Raw genomic sequence first — 11,348 nt, 5'->3', positions numbered from 1 at the left:
TCTTGAACCAATATTATAATTGGGACATCCCTAAAATACATCCTCTACTAAAAATGGTGCTAAAATGTCTTGAAGACCAGAAAACACCCGAGAAACGAATGCATCCAAACGGCTATAACCATCGCAGACCGTTACCAAATCTAAATAAAGAATCACCCTAACTACAATTGATAATCCAACTAGGCACCGCTATGGAAGAAAAGTAAGCGCCTAGCTCGCACTTAATCGACCAGCAATTAACTACATAGTACTTTTTTGATAGGATGGTATATATCCCAATAACATATCCTACAATATAAGTTCAAGAGTCCCTATTTTTGCTAAAACCAATTGGTAGTAAAGAGAGTTTCTCTTAGACTTATATGCATACATCTGTTTTGTCATATAACTGATGTGAGACTTTGATTTGCACCATCATATATTTAGTATTTTTAGGATTGCATACTGATAATATCATTTGTATAATATCATATACAGAGTAATTTTTAAATGTTGATATCTATAATCAGTCATATTTTGAACTATTTTTGTTTTCATTTGTTAATCATTTTAATCAATTTGATAGTATAATTGACGAATTTTTTAAATAATTTGTATTAAATGAGTTATATTGAGTGTATGACAATATTAGTTGATAACTTATAGTTGTCAATTTTTATTTTTAAGGCATTGCTTTCAAATGTAATGAGTGATAATTGAACTTGAGTCTTCTTTAAAGATGCTCTATAATTATAGTTGCAATTTAAAAATGATTGAAAATTTGAAACTTAAACTTTTACTACAAGTCTTAGACGAAGTAGTTGAAGTTTAATTTGATTTGAGTTAACATAAAATAACATAAAAAGACAAAAACTATAACTAAAAATAGATAAAACCTTTTATTAACGATATTTATGTAGAGTGGGTGTGTGCATATTATCTATGAAAGAATCGAAATGACGGTTTTTCAAAACAAATGTTGAAGTGTTCTGATGTTACTAAATGAAATACAAGTGAGGTTATTTGAATGGATCTCGAGTAGGCTCAAAGGAAAAAAGTATCAATTAGCTTAATTGGCTCACAAATCCTACTTTGTATCAGATATTTAACTTTCGTGCGGGTTGCAACCTTTGCACCCTAATTTGTAATTCGTGAACATTTAGCTCGACTCTCTTTTGTTTGGGTCGTAGTCTTTTGATTGTAACTTATTGAAAAATATATATAATATTACCTTGCTTTTTTAAAAAAAAAAGTTTTATTGTTCATATAGTCTATTTTTATAAGAAAAATTTGAACTATCCGTTTTTAAGATTTTATGTTTCTAGTAAACTTTAAAAAATTAAAAAATTTATGTTTCTGCAACATAGCACTTAATGTTATTCTTGACCTGAAGTATTCACCCAGATAGCTTTTTGCTTAGTGCGGGGGCAGCGGAGAGGGGGTTTTACCGGCCATGCCTTCGGATTGGTCCGGATTTCTTCCATGGAATTAGTTGAGGGCTGGTTATGCAACTACGAGAGATGAACGCGTGAGTGCTTTAGTCCCCCTGGATCATCCAAAAAAAATATGAATTTATAAGAAAAGGTTTGATATCTTCCGATAAAACTATGTTATCAAACAGACAAAACACATCCGTAATCAAATTATTCTTTTGCCAAACTAAAACAGTTCAAGCCCACGTGAAAAAGCCTAAGGCCTACAAAAATGGACTTAAGATGGAAAATTTATTCTATGGGCCGTTTCAATTGATCGAGCAAAACTATTGCCCGCATCCGTACTAAGATAGGAAAAATTGTACCAAAGGATGAAGTAAATTTGAAAACTATACGTGAAAGAACATACATTTATTTTTAGAAACGTAAAACCGTTTAACAGTCCCGCAACTAATATAAGAGAGAAAAATTATGTAACTTGTGATGTGATTAAAGGAATACATAAATACAGATTTGGGATTGAACACATATCAACGTATTGTATTTCTGAAATCTGAAGTCAAGATCATAAACAAAAATGAATCGTTTATGATTAAAATAATATGGAGCTAGAATCGACCCATAACATATTATTTGCATATCAACGTATTTGGTATGTCTAAAAACAAGTTCAAAAATACAAATGGATCGTTCTTGTCGGCCCTATTTGATAGAAACAATATTAAATTGTAAATCTTGCTTTGTTATGAGCTCACATGTAATATCCAAATTAGGGGTTTGGTTGGTACCACTTAAAAAGGAGAATTCAATAAAAACACTCAAAACTATTGTTCCATACAAAATATATACGAGTAATTGTTGCAATATTTAGGACAAGTGATATCAAAGTGAGTAAGTTAAAAGTTAATTGGATGTTTAAAATATACGGATTTATTTGTTTTTTTTTATATATATATTTTTTTTGAAAGGCAACCAAAATTTTATTAAATAGAAATTAGAGATACATGAGATACGAATAATGGGCTAAACCTGCTAGGCCTAAGACTTTGCATTGAGAGGATGCTAATTACAAAACGAGCATGACTAACATTCTAAACTAATTACAAAACGAGCATGACTAACATTCTAAACTCGAAGCCTTACGAGATATATTGCATTGCTAACCGTGGTCGTCGTACACATTCGGATTTAAGAGCCATTGGTTCCAATCGAAGGTTGTGGTCTTCGAAATAGAGGAGATCCAAAGGAAGCTTTTCACTTGAATTTCATTGACGATTGATGGTATACACATTCGGATTTATTTGTATTATGTTGCCAAAAAACAAAAGTAGTGACATGACTAACATGTTCAATGTAAGTTGGAAAGTTAAATTAATGTGGAAGTTGCTCACTTTTAATTTGTTGTACAGTAACTAAATAATTGCATTACACGCAAGTCGACTAATCAATTGAAAGGGCCCCGTTTAGATTTAATAAGTCTCATGGAGACTTGATCTCGACAAATCATTTTGATGGTAGGGGCCGTTTTTGTTTTATATTTTTATTACCAAACAAAATATTCGGGTTTTTTTTCGTTGTCATTTCTTTTACATTCTCCAAATTGAAAATGGGATTTTAATGATCGAATTCCAGTTTTTAATGCTAAAAAGGCTTTGGTCGGCAGATGAAAGTTTAAATGTAAGGTAGGAAAAAAGCGAAAAAGAAATTGATGCCCATAAACATATTTATATGACCGTTACATTTATAACTAAAGTAAAATGTTGGCGTTAATATTATTATACCACGTTAACATATTATTTGACCACTACTCTACCCCTTGTTTTCTTTGTAACTTTCTAACTTCTACTCTAATTTTTTATTATGTGCAATGACAAACAATTCTTCATTAGGTATAGTAATCTTTCCGGATTTATAAGTTTTGTCCATACTATAATAATACTATAATGAAGTTTATTAGTTGTCAAAATAAGCATTCGTTGGTTAGATCGAATAATCAACAACCTCCTTTTTGATAACAAGGTCGAATTACTACATTCTAGTTCGCTTTGCTATCGATTGGTGATCAGGTGAAGGCAATGGAGATGCGATTAGGTCATTGCAATCGATAGACGATATATCAAGTAAAGGTTCTCTCTTATGGGTTCGTAACTGTTGTATCTCCTCTGCTCCGGATTTAAGAATCGAGTCCTTCAAGCGTTTAACATCAGAAAGTTTCACTGGCTTTAGTATGTATTCTTCGGCCCCTTCTTCTAAACATCTGTTAATAATCACGTGGAAATCAAGAGAGATAGATTGTGGATACACAATCAAAAATAATAACTTAGATCATTAAAATATGTCAAGTTACCTTTTTGCTTTTCGAAAAAAAAAATGTCAAGTAACCAAAATGCCTGGTCATTACTATGTGTATCTATAGTTTCTATTAAAATTCTATACTAATGATGTCATTATTAGGTTAATTCTTTTGTTAGAAAAAATCAAAAAAAAAAAATCTAAACTATCTTGATGATATCATTAACATTAATTAAATATTTTATCTATTTATTTAAGTTAATTGAAATTCACTTACCTATACAAACTTTAAAACAAATTGTGCAGCATGTACAAACTTTGAAAAATATTGTACAATCTTCATATAATAATTGTATTTTTGTTTTTTAAAAAATGTTAAAGAGATATTTGTTATTACTAATACTCCGTAATTATTATTAAAATATATTCAATTTTGGAGCAAACTTTATTACTACATCCGTTCCATTTTAAGTATCCACCTTTCTATTTTGAGCTGTTCCATTTCAAGTATCCACTTGATGTTTTAACCAATCAAAAGAGGTTATTCTCGAGAGAGAAGATTTCTGATTGGTGGAGAATGAAGTTAATGGAATTTCCTAAAACTTTGTGCAAAAAGTAACTAGACATTGTGACGATCCGGAAATTTCCAACCAAATTTAAGCTTAATCTTTATATTATTTCGACATGATAAGCAAAGTCTGTAAAGTTGAGTCTCAAAATTTTGGAATAGATTACATGAATGCATTTGCCCTTTGACTATTCCCGACGATTCACGAACATTTGCGTGTGTGTGTGTGTATATATATATATATATATATATATATATATATATATATATATATATATATATATATATATATATATATATATATATATTAAAAAGTATAAATACTATATATTCAATATAAACTACTATATAATATATTAGATCGATATAGTAAATTTAATTACAAGTTTGAATATAATTAGTATATTAATATTATCAACACTACTTTTATGATTATTACTAACATTAATGATTAATATCAGTATTAGTTATATTATTAAAGATAATATATAAACATGAAATTTAAGGCATGTAATTTGTTAATTTTACTAATAACTATTATTATTATTACTTTCATTACTATTATTAACATTAATATTAATATTAACATCAGTATTATTAATATTATTATTTTTAATATATATAGATAGGAAATTTGATACATGTAGCTTGTGTATCATAATTATTACTTGTATTATTAGATACTATTATTATCTCCATCGTTAAGAATATCATTATTTATATTATCATTATCATTATTTTTGTTATTAGAAAATAATACAGACTTTTGTTTTTATCATTTATAAATTAGTATATTCTATTATTATTAGTGTTTTATTTTTTTTATCTGCATTATTAATATAAATATTACTAATCAATATTATTATTATTATTAATATTAATAATATACTTATTAATTATTAATAATAATTCTATAAAATTATATAAAAGAATTTCCAAATCTGTTAGGGGTAGCTGTCAAATGATACGTAATTCGTTTTCTTTTCTTTTAGCCAGTACAATTTAAGATTTCCAAATCACAAAACAATCCAAAGGTAGTTAGAAGCGTACACAGCTTTTATTTTTTTTTATTTTCTTCTCCTGTTCCTAATATTGAAAACTGTCGATCCATTTGGCTATATACTAAAAGAAATTATTCGATGATAATGATGAATTCATTCAGTTCTTTCAATCTCATTGTCAACTATCACTCACAAATATTCTTTACAGTGTCTAAATTGACTAATTTAAATCAAAAGTATGAAGAACACAGGTTATTACCCTGTTCGTGTATTTTTTATTTTTTTTTGAAAAACTCGAATCCAAATTCTATTTCAAAAAGTAATAATGCAGTTTGGTTAGGATTCGTTTATGTAAATTATCTGCAAAGAATCATTCCCCAATTCTTCTTATTTAATTTGAATTTTGTAGTCAAAGTTGAGTTTCAAAAAGTCAAATGATAGTTCATCAAAATTCAGAGTCGTTTTTGTGTTTCAAGTTAAATTGATTATCTAGAAAGTTTCTATGAATGAATTAGGACATATTACATTTAGGAATCATGTTCTAAAACGTTCTCAAAATCAAAATCTGAGTTTGAGTTCATATTTATTTTTTTAAACAAGTTACAGCTACTGCTATTGCTGTTTAATTTATTTTCTGTTGCTGTTAAGTTCAATCACTCAAACAAATCGTTTCCGTTGTGTTTGTCAATTCTAAAACGAATTCATTACCCTGATGTTAAGATTGATTTCATTCCTGGACGATTTGGAATTGGTAATGATTATGAAGAAAAAGGAAATAATATATACGGGTTATATAAAATTAGGTTGAGGTTTAATCAAAAAGACATAATAGAGCAGATGGTCTGTGGATGTGTCGGGTTAGTGAGGGGTCGCGGGTTTGAGTCCCGCTTGAGGCGTTTTTTTTAAAAGCTTTGAAGGTAGTCTCATTTTCATTAGAATTATTATTTTTATTATCATTTTTATTATTATTATTCTGATTATCATTATTATTAATGTTATTATTATTAGAATCATAATTATTATTATTATCATTATTATTATAGATACAAGTATGAATACTAATATTATCATTACTAATAGTTGTATCATTATTATTATTATGACTAGGATTATTATGATTATTATTATTATAAAAACAATACAAGTTATTATTATTTTCGTTAATAATAGTATTAGCATCATTTTTGTCATTAGTAGTAGTAGTATTATTATTATTATTATTATTATTATTATTATTATTATTAACATATGTATTTTTTTTTAACAATATCATTAATATTATTAGTACTATCAATATTAAGAAAGTTATTATTATTAGTAAAATATTATTTTCAATACTATCATTATATTCTTTTCAGATAAATATTTTGTATCTGAAATATACTTATACTGTAAAAATATTAATAGTTTATATACCTATATATCAAACATATTAACACTATGTATATTAATACTTATATATAACAAACTAATAATTTTTGAATATAATACTAATCATATATGTATAGATATATTAATATAACTAAATATATAGATATTAATCATTTTAGGTATATATACTACATAAGAACATATAACATATAATTTAAAATATAATATAAGTATTTGTTTTAATGAAGTTTAGTATAAATTCTATATAACCAAAAAATATAAAAATTAATACATTCTAATAAAGGAAATCATGTGATTCCATTATGTGTATTAATATATATACAAATGATATAGGTTCGTGAATCCAAGGCCAACCCTGCGTTGTTCAATATCGTCATACGTATTTTACTACAAAATACAGTATTGTGAATTTCATTTGCTCCCTTCTTAAATGATTTACGAAATAGACACAATTGATCGAAACTACATTCTATGGTTGGATTATCGAACCGAATATGCCCCTTTTTAGCTTGGTAGCCTAAGAATTGGTGTTTATTATAATTGCCACCAATTGACTACCAATTGACGCGAATCCTAAAGATAGATCTATGGGCACTAACAAGTCCCAGTCAGAGAATTTGAACTGCTTTAGTACTTCGATTTATCATGTCCGATGAGAGTTCCGGAATGATGGGGATATTCTATATGCATCCTGTTAAGGTCGGTTACCAGGTGTTCAATCCATATGAATGAATTTTAATTCGAGAGTTACGCGTGACAATATATGAAATCTTGTGGTCTATTAAAATGATGAAAATGAATATTTATGATAAACTAATGAACTCACCAACCTTTTGGTTGACACTTGAAAGCATGTTTATTCTCGGGTATGAAAGAAATCTTCCGCTGTGCATTTGCTCATTTTAGAGATATTACTTGGAGTCATCCATGACATATTTCAAAAGACGTTGCATTCGAGTCGTTGGGTTCATCAAGAATATTATTAAGTCAATTATAGTTGAATATCTTATGAAATGGTATGCATGCTGTCAACTTTCGATGTAATGAAAGTTTGTCTTTCAAAAGCGAATGCAATATTTGTAAAATGTATCATATAGAGGTCAAGTACCTCGCAATGTAATCACATGTTATTGTATTCGTCCTTATGGATTAGGACGGGTCGCTTCATGTGGGACGGAGAGAGTATTATTATATTATTATTATTCAAATACAATTTTTTTACGGGATTAATTACGTTACATATGTATACAAAATACATGTCTCAATAAAATATTGTAATGTATTTTTTATTATAAGAAAAATAATAATTGTGATCAAAATTGAAAGAAAGTGGTGGGAGAATAAATGTAGTTCATTTATTCTGACTAAGTTAAGTATATCAATATGTTTGTAAAAACGATAAGTTTCTTAGTCGGAATATGTGGTTCCACGGGTTATTAAACTAAATGCCTTTAACATTTACGTTTACTTAATACCTAAAACATATCATTAAACTGTTTTGTTTAAACAAACCCGTGATTCCACAGGTCATTTCACTAGTGTATAAGTTTGTTGAAAAAAAGACGACTTTAACAGTTTATTATATATTATAATAATAATAATAATAATAATAATTATTATTATTATTATTAAAAATAATAATAATAATAATAATAATAATAATAATAATAATAATAATAATAATAATAATAATAATAATAATAATAACTTGCGAGCATAGCCCAACGGTTCCTCCATGTACTTTGTGTCATGTGATAGAGAGAGGTCATGGGTTCGAACTTTAAGGATGACATGATTTTCTTTAAACCAATTTAACACCAATAATGGTGGTATATATTAGCCCTACAGGAGGTTTTACCGGATTCGTTCACAGACCTCTACCTGGATCACTGCCCGAATGGATGTGTTCTCGGGTACCGTCGATCGGGTTCGGGTTTTCGCTAGAACGTATGTGTTACGTGCAAATGATGAGAGTCGTTGAAATAAATGATCTACTGATGCAAAAAAATCGCCGTTAAAAAAAATAAAAATTAAAAAAAATAAAATAATAATAATAATAATAATAATAATAATAATAATAATAATAATAATAATAATAATAATAATAATAATAATAATAATAATAATAATAATAATAATAATAATATCGACATTCCATGCTAGGTATTATTGTCCTTTCAAAAACTCAAGGTCATTTTGGTCATTTAACTATTACCACTTACACCAGTGTTATCTAAATTGAGAATTTTGAGTGTAACGTTCAATTAAATAGTTTATGTGACATCGTTATTCCCTCTAAAAAAAATAGGAAAAAAAATCCACCTTTCTATTTATATAAAAAGCATGTGAAATTGAGAATTTTGAGTGTAACGCTCAATTAAATAGTTTATGTGAAATTGTTATTCCCTCTAATAAAGTAGAAAAAATCTTCACCTATCTATTTTTCATCAAAAGTTTGTTCTAAATAATTGTTCACTTTAAAAAAATATAAACTCCTTAACTATTAAATATCATTAAACTCATAAATTTACTTTCATTTATTACTTTCAACATTCATAATAAGTAAATTCAATCAAGTTACCTTTTATATAATGAGAAAACTGACATCTATGAAAATTATCTCAAATTCTCCAAAATTTTGTAAGATCACTTATTTCTGGATAGATGGATGTAGTAATAAATTTATTAAATTCAACAATAGCAATGGTAATACTCATCTATCTTCTCATATAAAGCTCTAAAATGATGATTTTATCATTAAACTAATTACTCTTTAATTTTTATAATAATATGATGTCATAATTATATATTAATTTAACTAAAAAATAATACGAAATTATAAAAGGAAATACTAATCTCTCCTAAATTGTAATTTTAATTTTTAAAAAAATTTAAAAGGCATTTATTATTATTAATAAATATTAATAATAATTATTATTATTAAAAATAAAAATACTCAACTCTAAGCGAACTTTATTATTATTATTTACTTTTAATATAATAATTATAATTATAATTATTATTCTATTATTAATATTCAAATATGAATTCTTTTTACGAAATTAATTACGTTACATATGTATGCGAAAATACATGTGTCTATATATTTGTAAAAACAACGAAAAGTTTCTTAGTCAAACGGGTTATTAAAATAAATGACTTTAGCATTTACATTCACGTAATACCTAAAACATGTCATTAAATTATTTCGTTTAAACAAACCCGTAATTTCACGGGTCATTTTACTAGTTAATCTTATCTTATATATATTTAAATCAAAGGGCTTATTGTTTACATGCACCGGTATGAAATGAATTTTTTTTAACTAAGGGTGTATAGCCTATGCTAGTATGAGATGGATTTTTCAACTAAAAGATTAGGGGTTCATGCCTAACAGCGTAAAAACCGTGAGATGTAAATACATGGAATATGATTGTTGTTTGTTAAATTGTAGGTTTGGATTAAAACAAACTTATATACTTGTTCATAGCATATATTATGTGTACGCTAAATCGATATCATATCATTCATAATTGCCAATGATACCGAAATCAGTTGATAGATATACGGATTCTAATCATACCGATCAATGCGCGTTACACTGTTTTCTGATGACATGATCACAACTGGTATCTCTCTGAGTGCTGAAGAATTCTGTTCAATTATAAACACAAATGCTTAATTAACTTTCATTTCCACAAACAAACAAAATAAATTAAAAAGATTAATGATAATAATCAGACGATCCACAAACCTTAATTTTCTTAAGTAGCTCAAAACCTGTCATTCCGGGCATCGAATAATCTGTCATTATCAGATTCACCTTCAAATCCTGCCCATATGAATTAACCAAATTATCTTCTTCGTTAACAGATTTAATTAGGTCCAAATTATGAGCATTGCTCTAATAAATAAAACTTGATAACTAAATCTATTAAAATCAAATTTTTTTTTTTTTTTTATAGAATGGTATACATACAATCAACAAAACTTACATCGAAACGCGAGGAATCGTTCGCTTCGTCTAATAAGCCTAAATATTGTAACGCTCTAATTCCGCTTTCAACAACCGTAACTACAAAACCTCATAATTCTCAAAATTTCTTCATTCCAATATATAAAAGAAAGAAAAAAAAAAAAACTTAAAATGTAAGTCTTATACGTACGTACCTTTGAAGGAAGAGATTTTTAGAAGTTTTTCGATAACTTTCCGATCGATATTGCTGTCATCGACAGCGAGAACATGTAGCTCTTTCCGGTCACTAATGGTGTCCATTGTGACAATATAATTGAATAATGAATTTGGAAAATAATAATAAAAAAAGTGAAAGGAAACTAGATTATATAGAATCTAGTGGGACATGAGACAATATACCGAAAATGGGAAATTAGCGGTTTGATGAGAGTAGTTGAGAGAAATGAAAATTGGCATTTATAGGGTGGGTAGCAAAATCTACTTTAAACAATCAAAAAGATTAAAAGCATAGATCTTAGAGATCCTTTGCAAATCTATAAATCATGATCCCACTTGTCTCATCATTAAATTTGTCACCTATTTCTTAAGTTTTACACCTTTTGGTGCTAAATGCGCCAATAGTGAAATACTTTACTACTGTATTTGTTTGTAATTTTATTTATTTTATACGTAAATTCAAATTATTATTATTATTGGTTTAACAATAT

General features: G+C 27.1%; 1 protein-coding gene across 1 annotated transcript; it reads right to left on the bottom strand.

Annotated features, from left to right (window-relative positions):
• Window positions 1–3,337: 3,337 nt before the first annotated feature.
• Window positions 3,338–11,021, bottom strand: LOC139857434 (two-component response regulator ARR5-like). Its single transcript, XM_071846184.1, has 5 exons — window positions 10,836–11,021; window positions 10,661–10,740; window positions 10,420–10,497; window positions 10,249–10,319; window positions 3,338–3,669 (listed from the first exon to the last, which is right to left on the bottom strand). Exons 1-5 carry the CDS (start codon window positions 10,939–10,941, stop codon window positions 3,441–3,443), a joined length of 564 nt encoding a protein of 187 aa, XP_071702285.1. The 5' UTR covers window positions 10,942–11,021; the 3' UTR covers window positions 3,338–3,440.
• Between the last annotated feature and the right edge of the window lie 327 nt (window positions 11,022–11,348).

Source organism: Rutidosis leptorrhynchoides, chromosome 7, assembly GCF_046630445.1.
Source record: "Rutidosis leptorrhynchoides isolate AG116_Rl617_1_P2 chromosome 7, CSIRO_AGI_Rlap_v1, whole genome shotgun sequence".
Lineage (NCBI taxonomy): Eukaryota > Viridiplantae > Streptophyta > Magnoliopsida > Asterales > Asteraceae > Rutidosis > Rutidosis leptorrhynchoides.
This window is presented reverse-complemented; position numbering and strand designations above follow the sequence as displayed.